Source organism: Oryx dammah, unplaced genomic scaffold (assembly GCF_014754425.2).
Source record: "Oryx dammah isolate SB20612 unplaced genomic scaffold, SCBI_Odam_1.1 HiC_scaffold_27, whole genome shotgun sequence".
NCBI classification, from domain to species: Eukaryota; Metazoa; Chordata; class Mammalia; order Artiodactyla; family Bovidae; genus Oryx; species Oryx dammah.
In genome coordinates this window covers 117,020,650-117,040,097 of record NW_024070211.1, presented here as the reverse complement: position 1 = coordinate 117,040,097, position 19,448 = coordinate 117,020,650, and the positions used below count along the sequence as shown (strand labels likewise).

Below are 19,448 nucleotides of genomic sequence, written 5' to 3'. Positions count from 1 at the left end.
TATTTTGGTTTAATGTCATTAATACTTCAGTTAAAGTGTTGAAATTCCTTTTTCTCCAGCTTTGCAAATCTGATATTTTCTTTGGTCTGTGGTTTTAATGTTTCATTGCAGAACAAAATGGCAGATGCTGAGGCAGGCAAGAAGATCTTTATTCAGAAATGTGCTCAGTGCCACACAGTGGAGAAAGGTGGAAAACACAAGACTGGTCCAAATCTCTGGGGCCTTTTTGGCAGAAAAACAGGACAAGCGCCAGGATTTTCTTATACCCAGGCAAACAAAAACAAAGGTAAAAGCTAGGCAGTTGTTGGAGCGAACCAGAAACTTTGTAGCAAAGAAGAAAGCACAGGATTTGATATTATAATAATTTCCTAATTTGCAGTATTAAAAATGAAATCCATATGTTTATATTACAGAAACATTAATGTATATCAAAAGATCTGTGTTTGGATAACTGGTCATGTTTTTATCAGCAAAATTAGCAATCCTCTGTAGCATTAATTTTTTGCCTATACAAGGCACTTCATTTTTTGCAATACATTTATCTTGAAAAAGCATAAACTAAATTAAAAAAATCAAATTATGTTTTAATGGCATAATGGTAATTTTCTATTTGTGGTAGTGATTCTTAGCAGGGTGAAATAGTATATTCAATTTGAAAAAGTATATTCAGTTATTTTTCAGCTTGAAAAAGTATAGTCAGTCATTTCTTTGTTGATAGAAGGTATGTAGATGGCAGTGAATTTTAGGTTGAAATTAAAAATAGTTGCAAAAGACTGTAATATGTTTGCAAAGCAATTTATTACTCCTGGAGATATCTATATATGTTTATAAATATAGTTAGCATTCACTTAAAAAATAAAGTACTTCTCTGTTTTGAACTGTTCTTGGGATCTGAGCATTTCTTAACTGGTCCAAATTTCAGATCACTACTATACTACTGTTTGGAAAGATTTTTATTTTACTTTATTTTATATTTCTTTTTATTCTTCTAGTAGATGAAATTCACATAAATACAATTAGCCATTTTGAAGTGTAAAATTCAGAAGCATTTACTGTATCCACAGTGTTGTACAATCACCACCTCTGTAGTTTCGAAGCTTTTTTGTTATCCCAGAAAACCCTTGTACCCATTAAATAATCACTCCTCATATCTAACTACCAGCCTTTGGCAGTCACTTATCTGCTGTCTCTATGGATTTGCCTACTCTGGCTATTTCATATGAAAGGAATCATATAATATATGATCTTTTGTGTTTGACTTCTTTTGCTTAGCATATTTTTATTGAAATTGAAGCATGTATCAGTACTTTATTACTTTTTTTATTACTGAGTAATATTCCATTGCATGTATATGTGTGTCTCTGTGTGTGTATATGTATGTGTGTGTATATATATATATATATATAATTGTTTTTATTCATTCATCAATTGATGGACATTTGTATTGTTTTCAGCTTGTACCTATTTTAAACAGTACTGCTGTGAACATTTGTGAAAAAGTGTTTGCTTGAGTCCCTGTTTTCAGTTACTTTAAATCTATACCTGGGAGTGAAATTGCTGGATCAGTTAAATACACTTAACTTTTTGAGGAAAAGTCAAACTATTTTCCACAGTGGTTACACCATTTTTATTTTCCATCGGCAATGGAGGAGGATTCTTATTTCTCTATATACTCACCTGCACTTGTTATTTCCTCCTTTTCTTCTCTTTTACTGCCATCTTAGTGGATATGAGGGCTTCCCGGGTAGCTTAGCAGTAGAGAATCTGCCTGCAATACAGGAGATGCGGGTTTGATCCCTGGGTTGAGAAGATCCTTGGGAGAAGGAAATGGCAACCCACTTCAGTATTCTTGTCTGGGAAATCCCATAGACAGAGAAACCTGGTGGGCTACAGCTGATGGGGTCTCAAAAGAGTTGGTCACAACTTAGCAACTAAAAACAGCAGCAACAGTGGGTAGCAAGTAGCATTGGTGGCTTTGCTTTGTATTTCCTTAATGATCCATAATGTTGAACATTGTTTCATGTGCTTGTTGGCCATTTGTATATTTTCTTTGGAAAAATGTCTGTTTATATTCTCTACCCATTTTTTATTGGGTAGCATCACTACGAACAAAGCTAGTGGAGGTGATGGAATTCCAGTAGAGCTATTTCAAATCCTGAAAGATGATGCTGTGAACGGGCTGCACTCAATATGCCAGCAAATTTGGAAAACTCAGCAGTGGCCACAGGACTGGAAAAGGTCAGTGTTCATTCCAATCCCAAGGAAAGGCAATGCCAAAGAATGCTCAAACTACTGCACGATTGCACTCATCTCACATGCTAGTGAAGTAATACTCAAAATTCTCCAAGCCAGGCTTCAGCAATACGTGAAGCATGAACTTCCTGATGTTCAAGCTGGTTTTCGAAAAGGCAGAGGAACCAGAGATCAAATTGCCAACATCTGCTGGATCATTGAAAAACCAAGAGAGTTCCAGAAAAACATCTATTTCTGCTTTATTGACTATGCCAAAGCCTTTGACTGTGTGGATCACAATAAGCTGTGGAAAATTCTGAAAGAGATGGGAATCCCAGACCACCTGACCTGCCTCTTGAGAAATCTGTATGTAGGCCAGGAAGCAACAGTTAGAACTGAACATGGAACAACAGACTGGTTCCAAATAGGAAAAGGAGTACGTCAAGGCTGTATATTGTCACCCTGCTTATTTAACTTCTATGTAGAGTACATCATGAGAAACGCTGGACTGGAAGAAACACAAGTTGGAATCAAGATTGCCGGGAGAAATATCAATAACCTCAGATATGCAGATGACACCACCCTTATGGCAGAAAGTGAAGAGGGACTAAAAAGCCTCTTGATGAAAGTAAAAGAGGAGAGCTAAAAAGTTGGCTTAAAGCTCAACATTCAGAAAACGAAGATCATGGCATCTGGTCCCATCACTCCATGGGAAATAGATGGAGAAACAATGGAAACAGTGTCAGACTTTATTTTGGGGGGCTCCAAAATCACTGCAGATGGTGACTGCAGCCATGAAATTAAAAGACACTTACTCCTTGGAAGGAAAGTTATGACCAACCTAGATAGCATATTCAAAACCAGAGACATTACTTTGCTGACTAAGGTCTGTCTAGTCAAGGCTATGTTTTTTCCAGTAATCATGTATGGATGTGAGAGTTGGACTGTGAAGAAGGCTGAGTGCCGAAGAATTGATGCTTTTGAATTGTGCTGTTGGAGAAGACTCTTAAGAGTCCCTTGGACTGCAAGGAGATCCAACCAGTCCATTCTAAAGGAGATCAACCCTGGGATTTCTTTGGAGGGAATGATGCTAAAGCTAAAACTCCAGTACTCTGGCCACCTCATGTGAAGAGATGACTCATTCGAGAAGACTCTGATGCTGGGAGGGATTGGGGGCAGGAGGAGAAGGGGACCACAGAGGATGAGATGGCTGGATGGCATCCCTGACTCGATGGACATGAGTCTGGGTGAACTCCGGGAGTTGGTGATGGACAGGGAGGCCTGGCGTGCTGTGATTCATGGGGTCTCAAAGAGTCGGACACGACTGAGCGACTGAACTGAACTGACTGAGTTTTTATTTGAGTTGACTTTTTGTCAGGTTTTAAGAGTTCTTTCCAGGTGGTGCAATGGTAAAGAATCCACCTGCCAATGCAGGAGACACAAGAGACATAGGGTCGGTCCCTGGGTTGGGAAGATTCCCTGGAGTAGGAAATGGGAGCAAGACTCCAGTATGCTTGCCTGGAAAATTCCATTGACAGAGGAGCCTAATGGGCTACAGTTCATGGGGTCACAAAGAGTTGGACACGACGGAGCACACATGTGCTGCACTGCACTGCAAGAGGTGTCCATGTATTCTGAACATTAAACTCTTATCAAATAAGTGACTTGCAGTTTTTTCTCTTATTCTGTAGATTCTCTTTATTTTTTTAAAATAATGTCTTTTGATGAATAGTGGTTTTTAATTTGTATGAAGTCTGTTTATTTTTATTGTTGATGTTGCTTGTTTTTTGGATGTCAAATCTAAGAATCTATCACCATATCAAAGGTCATAAAGATTTACCCTATATTTTCTTCTAATAGTTTTAGTTCTTACATTTAGGTCACTGTCTTACCTCTAATTAATTACCATTAACTTTTTATATAGAGTGAGGTAGTGGTCCCACTTTATTCTTTTGCATGTGGTTATTTAGTTGTCCTTGCACCATTTGTTGCAGAGATTCATTCTTTCACAGTTGAATGGAATTTACTCGCTTGTTGAAAATCAGTTGAGGTTTACTTCTGGACTTTCAATTCTCTTCCATTTGTCTGTATGTCTGTTCTTGCAGACATGCAGCAATGCAGCCTATTGCCTTTCTGTTCTTATACTAGTGCCACACTGTTTTGGTTATTGTAGCTTCCTAATGAATTTTGAAATTCAGAAGGATGAGCCCTCCAACAGTGTTTTTATTTTTCAGTATTTTTTTGGCTTTTCAGGACACTTTGTAACTTCCTGAGTTTGAAGATCATTTTTCCACTTCTGCAAAAAAGGCCTATGGAATTTTGATAGAGATTGCATAATATCTGTAAGTTGCTTTGGCGAGTATTGCCATTTTAACAGTATTAACATATTCTATGAACATGGGATGCCTTTCCATTTTTTGGCGTGGGTGCTCAATCAGTCGCGTCCGACTCTCTGTGACCCCATGAACTGTATCCCATCAGGCTCCTCTGTTTATGGAATTTTCCAGGCAGGAATAGTGGAGTGGGTTGCCATTCCCTACCCCAGGAGATCTTCCTGATTCAGGGATGAAACCCATGTCTCCTGTGTCTCCTGCATTGGCAGATGGATTCTTTACCACTGCACCACCAGAGAAGCCATATTGATCTTGTACTGTGCAACTTTGCTAAATTCATTTATTATCTCTAGTAGATTTTTTGTGATTCTTTAGCATTTTCTATGTAGAGAATTTGGAGAAGGAAATGGCAACCCACTCCAGTGTTCTTGCCTGGAGAATCCTAGGGATGGGGGAGCCTGGTGGGCTGCCGTCTCTGGGGTCGCACAGAGTCGGACATGACTGAAGCGACTTAGCAGCAGCAGCAGCAGCATGTAGAGAATTATGTCACCTGTGAATAGAGATAGTTTTACTTCCTTTCCAACCTGGGTAGCTTTTATTTGTTATTGTTTCCTAATTGCTCTGGGTAAGACTTCTGGTAGAGTTCTGAATAGCTCTGGTAAAAGTGAGAATCTTTATCTTGTTCCTGATCTTAGAGGGAAAGGTTTCCATTTTTTACCTTGAATATGGTGCTAGCTGTGGGTTTTCCATAAATTCTGTTTTTCACATTAAGCAAGGTCCTTTCTATTGCTAGTTTGCTGAATGTTTTTTATCATGAAAAGGTTTTGGATTTTGTGAAATGCTTTTTCTGTGTCTGTTGAGATAACCATGTGTTTTTTTTTTTCTTTTGCTCTATTAATGTCTGTATTATATTGATTTTCCTGTGTTGAATTATTCTTGCATTCCTGGGATAAATCCCAGTTGGTTGTAGTGTGTGATTCTTTTAACAGTACTGTTGAATTTAACTTGCTAGTACTTTGTTGAAGATTTTTACATGAGAAATAATTGGTTTATCATTTTCTTGTGATGTCTTTACTTGGTGTTTGAAGAAGTTTTAAATATAGATTATTGGCAGCTATGAGTCCTTTCATTAATGATTTGAATTTAGTACTAAAATTTTTCTTAATAGGTTTTATACTGCTTATATAGACCAAATTGGGCTTCCCTGGTGGCTCAGTGGTAAAGAACCTGCCTACCAGTGTAGGAGATGAAGGTTCAGTCTCTGGGTTGGGAAGATCCCCTGGAGAAGGAAATGGCGCCCACTCCAGTATTTTTGCCTGCGAAACCCCATGGACAGAGGAGCCTGGCAGTCTACAGTTCATGGGGTTGCAAGAGAGTCAGATACAACTTAGCGACTAAATGACAACAACAACATAAACTAAATTACCTTACTTGATTGAGCTTTGCAGACCATGTTGTAGGAGAAAGGCTTTAATATGGGTAGTTGGCATCTTGTGTACTATTTTTTATTTTCAAGTGCACATGTAATAGCTTGCTTTTTGTTGAAAGAGGGATTCTACTTATTTCAACCTGTATTAATGTTTCTAGTAAGATAGTGTTTGGGGTTGGTCTCAGCCTATTAGATTTCTTAATATGATTGCAAGGTGCACTTTACTTTAGCAACAACATCAGGAAACTGGAAAAAAACAAAGTTTATTACTCACAGATCCTTGAGGGTACACAGCATGCCTGGGGCCACACAGTGTGGTGGCAGGTAGAGAGAGCATGGGCTTGGAGTTTTGCTTTTATTGGGGTTGAGGATGGGTTGCCTAGGGTTTTATGGGTTCACTCTTTACTGGTGAATTTAAAATATAAAAGCATGAATTAAAGCATGGGAAGGGAAAAGCAAGAAGGTCCGTCAAATAGGTATGTGGGTCTACCAGAGCTTTCTAAAGAAAGGGAACTTCATGGGTGGGCAACCTGGCTCTCCATGTACTTGGGTAGTTGTTGTTCAGTCGCTCAGTCATGTCTGACTCTCCATGACCCCATGGACTGCAACATGCCAGGCTTTCCTGTCCTTCACCATCTCCCGGAACTTGCTCAAACTCATGTCCATTTAGCCGGGTGATGCCATCCAACCAAATCGTCCTGTCTCATCCCCTCCTTCTCCTGCCTTCAGTCTTTCCCAACATCAGGGTCTTTTCCAGTGAGTTGGCTCTTAGAGTCAGGTGGCCAAAGTATTGGAGCTTCAGCTTCAGCATCAGTCTCTCCAATGAATATTCAGGATTGATTTCCTCTAGGATTGACTGGTTTGATCTCCTTGCAGTCCAAGGGACTCTGTGTAGCTAGTAGTGCATTTATTCAAAATGTATATATTTGAAAGAGTTGCCTCAGCAATTGAAAGCTTAATGTTCAGCACTTTTATTACAATAAAAAAGATTAATTGTGAGTTACTTATACTACAGATAGATAAGATGTAGTGAAATTTTTGTTATCCAGAATTTTGGAGAAAGAGACCTTATGGATAGTCAAATGGTTTGAGTAAAAGAAAATTAACACATCTAGATGGCCAGCTTTTTCTGTGCATATGTGAACGTAAGATACTTTTCATTTTCTCAGAGCCTTGAGAGCAATGCCGTTTAGTAGGATGGAAAGTGGCAAAGCCACTTGTTCCTAGACTTGGGTTCCCAGGCCAGCTCTGATGAGGCGGGAAGTATATGCTAAGTCTGTTTTAGAGCACTACCGCTACATCTTAGCATTGGAGGGTGGTAATAGTTTCCTAGGGCTGCTGTAACCAAGTACCGTAATTTAGGTGACTTTAAACAGTGGAAATTTATGGGTTCATAGCTCTGGAGGCTAGAAGTGTAAATCAGGAAGTCGGCATGGCCATGCTCTTTCTGAAGCCTGAGGACAATCCTCCCTTGCTTCTTTCTAGCTTCTGGGTGTTTGCCAGTAGACCTGGAGTTTGAGGCCTTCAGCTGCGTGACTCCTGTGTCTGCCTGCATTGTAACATTGTGCCCATGTGTCTGTGTTCACATGGCCTTCTAGCAAGGATACTAGTAATATTGGAATGGGAGACCTGTCCTCCTCAGTATGGCCTATCTTACTTTTCAGTTGTGATCATTGCTAATCACAGCTGCAATGACCTTATTTCCAAACAAAGCCACATCCTGAGGCACCAGAGGTTAGGGGTCTCAACACAGTTTTATTCAGGGGACACCGACAAAAAAGGACCACATACATATAAAATACATATATAGACAATTGATAAAAATTCTTATATTAAAGCAACATAAAGTTTAATCTTTGTCAAGTCAAGGGTGTTCATCACCTTTTAAAAACATCTGTGTAGTTGTTACATTGCTTACATTGGGCTAAGTCGCTTCAGTCATTTCTCTTTTTCCGACTCCATGGACTCTAGCCTACTGGGCGCCTCTGTCCAAGGGATTCTCTAGGCAAGAATACTGGAGTGGGTTGCCATTTCCTACTCCAGGGGTTCTTCCCAATCCAGGGATCCAGCCCGTGTTTCTTAGGTCTCCTGCATTGGCAGGTGGGTTGTTTACTACTAGTGCCGCCTGGTAAGCATAGTTGTTATAATACAATATCATTGTATTTAGTATATGTAGAAATGCTGGTTAGTAGATATTCTTTAACAAAGAATTTGTCTGGTCTTTATCTCAGGTTCTTGGGAGGGATCTGTAAAACAATGGAATTTCCCAGTGATAAGAGGGTTTGCCCTGGTGGCTCAAATGGTAAAAAAAAAAAAAAAAATCTGCCTGCAGTGCTGGAGATCTGGGTTCGATCCCTGGGTCAGGAAGATCCACTGGAGTAGGGAATGGCAACCCACTCCAGTATTCTTGTATGGAGAATTCCATGGACAGAGGAGCCTGGCAGGTTATATATAGTCCATGGAGTCACAAACAGACACAACTGAGAGACTAACGCGTACATACACACACACAAACACACACACACACACACGAGTGTCTTTGTTGTTCAATGTTGGGCCTTGAGACTGCAGCCTGAATTTATGCTAATGAGAAAATTTGGTAGGGCTCTTGATAGGGCTGGGACTGGCCAAGCTGGAAAGACCAACTCTTTGATTAGAGAATTGGGACTTTGGACTAGGTGATATCAGTCTAATCTCCAGGTATAGGGGGTAGAGGCTGGAGACTGAGTTCAGGCACACAGTGAGTGATGCAATCAGTCAAGTCTATGTAATGAAACCCCAATCAAAAACTCTGACCACTTTAAATTGGAAGCTCTGCTTGAGCTTCCTGTTGGTAAGCACATCCGTGTACTAGAAGGGTGATGAGTCCTGATTCCACAGGGCCAGGACCCTCTATGTTTGTGACTTTCCCAGAACTCACCATATGGGTCTCTTTACTTGGCAGGTACTGATTTGTATCTTTTATAGTAAAACTGTGATTTTTAAGTGGTGCTTTCCTGAGTTCTATGAATTGTTTTACTGAATTATCATACCTAAGGGGGTCCTGGGAACCCTTAAATTTATAGCCAGTTGGTTAGAAGTTTGGATGGACTGGGTACCCTGAACTTGGAACTAGTCTAAAATGAGGCAGTCTTGTTGGAAACTTTGGAGTCTGTGCTAACTCTAGACAGTTAGTATGAGAATTGAATTGCACTTATTACAGTAAGTCTTAAACTTGCATTTATTGTTTGCATTTATATGGCTTTTTAACTTTTCAAGTAATATTTTTCTATAGTGTCTTTATTTTATTATCCTCTTATAAGAACAGTCAACTTTTAAAGTTCTGATTTTTAGAACAGTTATTATTGTCCCTCTACCTGCCAACATTTTAAAACTCTTTCTTTTTAACATTTTCTTTGCTTATTAATATTGATTTGAAATCATATTAAAACTTATCACAAACATATCTTTTATTATAGGCTATTGTCAAAGATAAAAGGCTTATAAGGCTTGTCTTTAACATTAACAATTAGAAATAAAATTTTCCTAAGTGAGATTGTTTAAGTAGTATTTGTGACTTACTTGGGCATATAATATGAGTATTTGTTAGTTTTACTAATGAAATAAGAATGATAAGTAGCAGAATGAAATTGGACTCTATTATATATTACTGACAAAAATTAGTTTGAAACGCATTAAAGATTTAAACGTAAGACTGGAAACTATAAAACTCCTAGAAGAAAACATAGGGGAAAACTCTTCCACATTGGTTGACAGTGGTTTTCTGGATATGACACCAAAGGCACAAGCAAAAAGAGCAAAAATAAATGAGACTATATTAAACTAAGGGCTTCCCTGGTAGCTCAGCTGGTAAAGAATCCACTGCAATGCAGGAGACCGCAGTTTGATTCCTGGTTTGGGAAGATCCTCTGGAGACGGGATAGGCTACCCACTCCAGTATTCTTGGGCTTCTCTGGTGGCTCAGTTGGTAAATAATCTGCCTGCAGTGTGGGATACCTGGGTTTGATCCCTGGGTTGGGAAGAGCCCCTGGAGGAGGGCATGGTAACCCACTCCAATATTCTTGCCTGGAGAATCCCCATGGACAGAGGAGCCTTGTGGACTATAGTCCATGGGGTTGCAAAGAGTTGGACACAACTGAGCAACTAAGCACAGCACAGCATATCAAACTGAAAAGCTTCTGAACATCAAAAGAGACAATCAACAAGATGAAAAAGCACCCTAACTGAATGGGAGAACATATTTACAAATCATGTATCTAATAAGGGCTTAATATCCAAAATATATAAATAACTCATACAACTCAATAGAGAGAAAACCAAACAGCCAAATTAAAAAATTTACAGAGGAATGGAATAGATATTTTCCAAAGAAGATACACAGATGGCCAACAGATACATGAAAAGGTGGCCATCATCACTAGTAACCCAGTAATGCAAATGAGATTGTCACCTCACACCTTTAGAGTGGCTGTTATCAAAAGACAGGAAATAACAATTATTGGCAGGGATGTGGAGAAAAGGGAACCCTTTGCACTGTTGGTGGGAATGTAAATTGATGCAGCCACTGTGGAAAACAGTATATAGTTTCCTCAAAAAGTTAAAAATATAACTACCATATGATCCAGTAATCCCACTCCTGGGTATACATCCAAAGGAAAGGAAAATAGAACCTTGAAGAGCTATCTATACCACCATGTTCATTATGGCATTATTTACAATAGCCGAGATATTGAAATGATCTAGAGTCCATCAGTGGATGAAAGAATGAAGAAGATACGCTATTTATACACAATAGAATACTATGCAGCCATGAGGAAGAAGGCAATCCTGCTATTTGCAACAACTTGGATGAATCTTGAGCACATCATGCTAAGTGAAATAAGTCAGACAGAGAAAGATAAATCGTGTATATCACTTACATGTGGAATCTAGAAAAGCCAAGCTTAGGAAAATAGAGAGTAGAATAGTAGTGACTGGGGTGGGGAGTTAGGGTAATGGAGAGATATTGGTCAAAGGGTACAAACTTTAAGCTACAAGATTAACAAGTTCAGAGGATCTAATGTATAACATGGTGATTATAGCTAATAATCCTGTATTATATACTTGAGAGTTGATAAGAGAGTATATCTTAAATGTTCTTACTACAAAAAGCAATGGCAATTATGTGATGGGGTGGAGTTTTTTGCTCTTGCTAGGGTGGTAATGAAAAATCAATATATAAATGTATCAAATCAACATATTGTACACCTTAAACTTAGAGAATGTTATATGTCAGTTATATCTCACTAAAGCTGGTAGAATTTAACAGGGTTTTAAAATAATGTTATTTAGAATAAAAGATTTGAAAAATACTTTAGCACAGCTTGATCAAAGACAGACTTGATAAGAATTATTATTGTCAAAATAATATTTTTGGGGGGCAATGACAATTGAGTAAATTTTAGAAATAAGTTAACTCATGATTTGCCCAGGATTCTGTGCTTTATAGTGATATAACTCAGATTCAAACTCAGTTCTTCTTGGACCTTTAATGAAGTCATATCATGGGGTTAACATATTAGCTAAACTAACTTATTAGAGATTAATCTTTTTCCTTTTATCATAAAGAGACAGTAGGACACATCAAATCATAAATGTACTAACATTTAATAAATAGTTTGAAATCATTTACACTATCTGAACATTCAAATAGTTCAACAAGATATTCGCCATATAAGTGATGTTCATGTCTCTCTGTCCTCCCCTATTCCTTTCTCTTCACTGACTAATTTTATATGGTAATCATCTTCATAATTTTAGTGGTCATATTCATACTTTAAGTTATATCACATGCCTCTATTATTTTATTTAACTACTTAATATCTGTCTGTTCTTCACTCTGGAGGATGAGAAAATCAAAGTAGTTGTACAACTTCCCATTTTTTCCATACTGTCTCTTAACTCTTGCTACTTATGTTTTTATTTCTGCTCTGACATGATATATATAATTTATGTCCTATGTAATTATAATTACCATAGTTGCTTTAACACTTGTCCTACATTTAGATTGGATTAGTGCTTATTCCCAGCTTTTATCACAGTGTCTGTATTTATCTTTTGGTTGGTAGAAGGTTATCTATCAGTAAGTAGTTATGCTAAGAAAGAATTACTGGGGCCATATTATCTTAGTTCTTAATGTTTGAAAGCATCCATGGATTCCCATTACACTTGAGTATTTTGGCTAGACATAAAATAATTGGATGATTCTTTTAGTTCTGCAAGATTTTGTATGCTTTGTGTTGGATTATTCTTTGAAGAAATCTGAAGCCAGCCTGATTGTTTTCCATTATAAGTTAATTGGTTTTATTTTTATTTTATTCTTTCCCCCCTAAGTTTCAATAAAATTCTTATTAAAATTTAGTAACTTACTGGGTTGTGTGTAAGCCTTGACTCATCTGTTTCAGACTTTCCTGGGATATGTGTTTTTTCAGTTGGTAGACTCAGAACTTTTATTTTTGAAAGTTTTCTTGCACTACATGTTTTTAAAATTTTATACTTTTTCATTTGTTTTTTAAAGAAATATTACTTGGGCCATCAGTTGTACATATTTGGATATCTTTTATCTGTTTATCTTCTATAACTTATTTTTCCTTTGATTGTTTTAAACTTTTAATTTTTTTCATTTTGTTTTTTATCAATACTTTCAGGCCTGAGTGTGCTATCAGCAATGTCTGTTCTTTTTGCTGTCATTTATGTCTTCTGTTTTTATCATTTTCTCCTTGACCCTTTGTAGCTCTGCTGTAAACCCTTGGTTTGTAAAGATCTTTTTTGAATCCATGGGAGTGTGGTCATGATATTTCTGATAATTTCTAATGTGTATATTTTATTTATCTTTTGGCTTTTTTTGCATTTCTTTCTGCTGTGTGTGTTCATGTTGTGTGTATGTGTTTTTAGTACTCTTTCATGCTGATTCCTTTTTGATTACTACTCATCTTTTGATGAGGACGATTCATCAGGATGGGTATTTGCGGAAGGTCAGTAAGAGTGAGGGTCTGAGCTTTCTAGTTGGTTATGAAGTCTTCCTTACCCACAGTTTTATTTTAGAGATATGTGTATGTGTGAATGTTGGCTGGGGGGTTATTTGGCTCTTCAGCTCACCAAGTCTGGTAGTTCCAGGGTTACCCAGTACCTTTCTCTTCTATCCTGTAACAAGGTAGAATCTTTCTTTTAAAGATGTGTTTTCTTCTTTAATCCTGGCTCCCCTGGCCCTCCATGATACCAAATTGAATTTAGACTTTCAAAGCCAGTCGATATATACTGTACTCTTTTGGGGCCAGAGGGTTATGACTCCACCCCTTAGGATTTGTCACCAATTTTGGAGAACTTTTGTCTTGAAGTTAGTGACCAGTGTCCTCTCACTCTGGTCCAGGTTTTATGTCTGTGGTAGTTTTCTAATTGTATCAAATTTGGTGATAAGAGGCACTCCCTCAAGAATTTTATTAAAAGTAGAATTAGCATTTCTATTTCTCTTTGTTCAAGTTCTTTTTAACTGGTTTCAGAAAGGAAAAAAAAGTTAGAGGCAACCTTTTTCTCTGGTTTTAAAACTGGATTTCTGAAGTCATAAGTTTTTGATAGAGATCTAGACAGAGGCAGCTTGCTATGACTGGTAAAAAACCAACCAACCAACCCCCAACCCCAAACATGGAAATATGAGTTACTAGTCACAGGTTCTTGACTCTGTGTAGCCTTGCCATCTTAAGGTTAGTTATTACCCTGTGTTTGGGTCATCATTTACTTATCTGCAAAATGAGGATTTGGGTCAATTGAGCTCTAAGATTTTTTCTAGAATGAACTCTGTGACTCTAGGAGAATGGCATACTGCTTAGGCACATGTCTGGGTCGGTGGTTCATTGGTGTACCTTAGATAATCTTAAACAGCATTGGATTTCTATAAGAAACCCAAACACTAGATCACCAAAGGCTAAGTTTGGAATTTTCTTGTAGATCAGAAACTGTAAGTATTTTCGGTTATAATAGCATTCCTATTGAGTCCAAAAGTAAGCTTTTGTTCACGAATGTAGATCACATCAGTAAGTAAATTTTATAAATGTAATTATGCAAACTTAAAACTTATTTTCACCTTTATAGGCATTATCTGGGGAGAGCAGACTCTGATGGAATATTTGGAGAACCCGAAGAAATATATCCCTGGAACTAAAATGATCTTTGCTGGTCTTAAAAAGAAGAGTGAGAGAGAAGATCTTATTGAGTACTTGAAACAGGCAACATCTTCATGAAATGTTCTTGCCACTTAAAAATTATTAGTTATAAACCAAAATTTTCCAATTTCAAATACTACATGTTTAAAAACTTCATGTTTGGTCCTTCTTGATCAGCCTGTAGTAAGTTTAACACTTTAAAATAAAAGTTGATATTTTTGATTGTGTGTTACCTACACTTCAGAGTCTGAAGTTGATTTTGTCTGGCTGCTAAGGATGTGAGCAAGGTCAGGGTGGAGGAAGAGAGAGAAGGAAACTGAAACTTACTGTTCTTCAGTCGTCTGTACATACACAAAATATTTTATATATCTAGCAGATAATGGAAATAGTTTCCACATACTTATTTCTCTGCATTTTAAATGTAAATATAGCAGACATTAGGTTTAATTTTTCATTAAGTTGTTTTGGTTATATGTTTGCCTTTATAAACAATACTTAAAATAACTTTAAGGAAAAAAAAGTAGGGAAAATGAAGTCAAATATATGATCTTATCTAGGAATGTTATTGGGGAAAAAATTGCAATTGTTGACCATAGGTGACATAAAATAAAACCTAGAGTGAAGAAGAAAAGCATGTTTCATGTTAATAGACGTTTATATCCATAGCATACATGTTTTCTGCATTTATCTGTCGGCATTACAATGCCCTTCTAACCCTGAGTAATATAAGGCTGGACTGTAGGGAGGGATAGCAGGGACCCTGAGAGACAGGGAGAAAAAATAACAACCTTCACCCTAAACGTGAAAGACCTCCCACCTCACAGTAAGTGGGAGTGAGGCCTGGTGGGGCAGGTCCACAACAGGCCTGTGTAGAAGGGAACAGTGGCTCTGCGTGGTGTGAAATGACCCGTGTCATCTCCAGTACTCTGTCACCCGAATGATACGGCCCCACACAAGGAGAAGCTGTTTCCTTGTTGATGGCATGGATAATGGACTGGTTAGGTTCATAACAGTTGAAGATAGGATAGCCATTATCTCATTTGCACTTCACAACATGGAAATTTCCATCTCATTTCCACTCACCACCACCCACCCCGCCCCCTAACACACATACACCATAAGGTGAAGTTTACCTTCTACAGTGAGACTTAGGTCTGGTGCCAGAACCAAAACTTGGATCTTCTACTCCAATTCTTAATAACTTTTCATCGTATCATAGGGATATGTTAGCTAACATTAACAGATGCCACTGCTAAGAAGATATTTCTGTCAGAAGGGGAATACGGTTGAAAAGACGGTGATTTCCAGAAGGTTCCATTAAATCCCTTAAGTGCCTGGGACTACTCAATGCTTCTAGCAGGTGGGAGAGGGTGTACTCCTCCTGGAGCCCAGGGCCCATGTTGAATAGGAGAGTGTGTCCCTGGGGGCTAAGAGAAGGTGTTAGGCAAAGCTGACCTTGCGACTCTCTCCCTGGAGGAGTTCTTTGATGAGGTCAGAGACATCTGGAGCTACTCTCAAGTGTATATTAAGGATGTTGCCAATGTCAGAGCTGACTTGAGTTTGCAGTGATGTAGAACTGGGTGACATACCCTCTGTTCTGATCTGCATGAGACATAGAGCTCTGTGAGAAAGAGCTTGAACTCAATTCATATTCATAATCATAGTTCAGATTTGTACAGTCCTGATAGGTAAACTTGGTGGTACTGAGAAAAAGCCATGTTGCACAGGAGAATGAAGGTCTCCTATTTGGAGATTAAATACTTTTTGACCTAGGAGTAGTAAAAAAGATGGCAGTATGAGAAGAGCTGAAATGATAAAAGCCATTTGGTGGAAATGGAGAAGTATTAGGTGGACCTTTTCCATTTCAAAAATTGTCAGCTAGTGATAAGTTGTTGAATGTTGATTTACATTTATGAGTATCCACGTAAGAGCAAAATAAGTATCTCTTTGCTGGTAGCAGTGTCTCTAAATTAGGGAAAACAGTTTGAGGGAAATTTTCAAATAAACACATTAATTAAAAATCTGTATTGTCATAGGCTTTATTACTGAATGAATATACGTTGCCTTTGAGAGGCTTAAGTCCATCTTAGGATCAGTTTACATGAAGGAACTTCTGGGCACTGTAGTTAATTTGGTACTGTGCCAACCTAGCCAAGTTGGAACTGTTTTCCAGAACTTTCTTCTCTGTATGACTCCTGGTTAGGACTGGTCACATGAGAAGTCTGCCTGAGATGTGAAGAGCAGCAGTTAGATGGAAGCCTTTACACTTGAATAGTCAGGGCAGGGTCCCACTCTGTTGACAGCAGCCTTTGGGTGGGGGGCAGCAGCCGGGCACCAAGCTCCCCCAGCTCCTACCATATCCCTTTCAGCTTTTCTGAGTCCCAGGCCAGGGGCCAGGGTCTGGGCTGTTGCGAGGGGAAAGACTTGGGTCAGGTCACCCACCTACTCAAGGTGCGAAACGGTGAGAAGCAAGCAGCACTGGCTCCAGTTTGTCATGGGCGTTTCCTTGCTCTGCATGGTCCGTCCTCAGTTTCCCGACTACCTGCCGGGCTGGCCTACAGCAGCTTCAGGTCGGTCACCAAGATGCAGAGCCAGTCATGCCCCGTCATCTTCTTTGGCTCTCTTTCGTGGTCTTAGGAACTTTGATCCTTTAGCAAAGAATAATTACCTTTCCAGTGATCTAATGAGGTCTCCAATCTTAAAGATTCAGGAGAAGAAGGGTTCACATTAATAAGAGAACACATTCTTGTTACTATGAAATCTTAGAGAAAGTATGTATCCTTGCTTTATAGCACCATTAACAGGAACCAGGAGACTTCGGTGACCAGGAAACGTTATGCTGTTTGCATTCCAACACAAAGATATTTGAAAAGTATTGTAGACAGTTGGATGATTACATAAGATGTGCATTTATGAGTTTTAGTTTTATGATATATCTTGAGGATTTGGAAGAATAAAGTGTTACTTAATTAGAGTGAAAAAGTGAGATCACTTAACTTGGCAATTATTTGTGTGTCTCAGAAGGAACAGAGAGAACTCATCAGACAGTGGAACATTGTTAGTTCCTGCATTCTTAAAATTTTTTACATGAGCAAGTGAAGTACTTCCTAGATGTAAACTTCTAGTCAGGGTTCTTGTGGGAAACAACATACCATTTATTACTTAAGAAAAGTAATTTTTTGAATGGAACGCTTGTGTCCTGCAGGATGTCGTATATAATAGAGCATGATTTTGAGAATATTTTATTGGCTTATTCTCTCATTATCACTTCTAAAATATTAACATGGGTAGGAATTTAGAATTAGAGTTTCTTCTTTGTATTTTTCACTCACTGATCATTGTCATCACCTTGTGAGTTTGACGTCACAATCCCATGCACTTCTTCATCTTGAATTCCTCATTCCCCACAAAGTTGGGCATCATTTAACCCAGAATACTGTGGGCGTAGGGCAGCTGAGGCTAAGGAGCCACTGTCGGGGTGGGGTGTTGTCTGAAGGAACAAGAGCTGATGACAGGCATGAAGAAGACAAAGGGACAAAATCTATAAAATTCCTCATCTATAAAATCAGGGACTTGGGCCAGATCTCTCATTTTCAAATATATTTTATTTACAGGATCATTTGTTTAAATGCAGTCCTCCAAAGAAAACTCAGTATGTAAAATAATAGTACTCTGACTGAGTAAGGGCTGGACACATCCCTCCTCCCCCATATCTTTTTCCCCTACCTCCAACTGCTTTTGAATAAAGGATATAAATGCTAGAAAAAGTTTGAAAACTATTAGCTCTCATAATCTCATTTTACAGTTGAGAAAACTGAAGTTCAGAGACTTCCAAAATCAAACATTCAGTCAGTGTTAGTCTTCAAAGCTAGACACTTTGCTGCACACCTGAAACGGAAACGACATTGCAAATCAACTATACTCCAATAAAAATTAAAAAACTAGGACTAGAACCTGGGTCCTGATTTCCAAATAACTGATTTTTCAATTTTTTTATGTGAGATTCTGGCTAAGTCCATACACTTTTAATTACTGCTATCAAACATACTTCCTCACATTTAATTTTCCTTAAACGACAATGATATGAAATCAAAATATCTGAAATAAAATCTTTATTAATCCTGCCAAGAGCTTTATTTTTGGTTCATTTTTCCTTTTTTGGAATAGAGTGCGAAAATCTTATAAATGCTGTTTGATAAGGAAAATAAGTGGCTTCCCAGGTGGCTTAAGTGGTAAAGAATCTGTCTGCCAATTCAGGAGCCGCAGGAGATGTGGTTTTGATTTCTGGATCAGGAAGATCCCATGGAGGAGGAAATGGCAACCTCCTCCAATATCTTGCCTGGAAAATTCCATGGACCAAGGAGCCTGCTGGGCTACGGTCCATGGGGTTGCAAAGATTCAGACACAACTGAGTGAGCACGCAATGAAAACAAGGGTGATGATCTTAAACCATTCTGTCTCCACAATAAGAATGTATTCTGCTACAGTGGAAGGCTATTAATAAATGAGCTTACTTAATATTTATTGTGCATCTTGGCAGCCGATCTCCAAACATGGCTGTCAATAAACTGGCTTGCAGGTGTTCATGCCTTTGCGTAGTTCCTTCAAATGTTGAATCTGGGCTGACCTTGATTCGTTTTAATGTATAGAACGTGGTAGAAGTGATGCTATTCCAGTTCTGGTCTTAAGTCTTAAGAAGCCTGGCAGCTTCCACTTTTGTATTTTTGGAAGATCTAAGCCACCATGTAAGAAGTTTGGCCATCCTGCTGGAAAGACCACATGGAGAAACTTTATGATGAATCTGAGGGCCTGAAACTGTACAGAAAGAGAGAGAAGGAGAGGGATTGATTGACTGAACTGGGGGAGTGAGAGAGAAAAATCAACAGATTCAGCTGTCCCAGAGTCCCACTGAGCTAAGACTTCAGATGTTTCTGAAGGGGCCACACAGAGTGAGCCATCTAGTCCAGCCAAGCCCTCAGATGACTGCTGCCCAAGGGTTGTTTTATGTTTTCTGTTTTTATGTTTAACAGTCACAGTTCTTTTTAACACTGTCCTTTAAAACACAGTCCTTTTTCTTTTTTTTTTATTTTCTAATTGAAGGATAATTGCTTTACAGAATTTCGTTTTCTGTTGCACCTCAACGTGAATCAGCCAGAGGTATACATATATCCCCTCCCTTTTGAACCCCCTTCCCATCTCCCTCCCCATCCCACCCCTCTAGGTTGATACAGAGCCCCTGTTTGAGTTTCCTGAGCC

At 38.5% G+C, this 19,448-nt stretch overlaps 1 protein-coding gene across 1 annotated transcript; it reads left to right on the top strand.

Moving 5' to 3' along the window:
• Positions 1-117: 117 nt before the first annotated feature.
• LOC120853959 (cytochrome c 2) lies at positions 118-14,270 on the top strand. The gene is made up of 2 exons (XM_040227702.1): positions 118-286; positions 14,122-14,270. The coding sequence occupies exons 1-2, from the start codon at positions 118-120 to the stop codon at positions 14,268-14,270; spliced, it is 318 nt and encodes a 105-aa protein (XP_040083636.1).
• Positions 14,271-19,448: the final 5,178 nt, after the last annotated feature.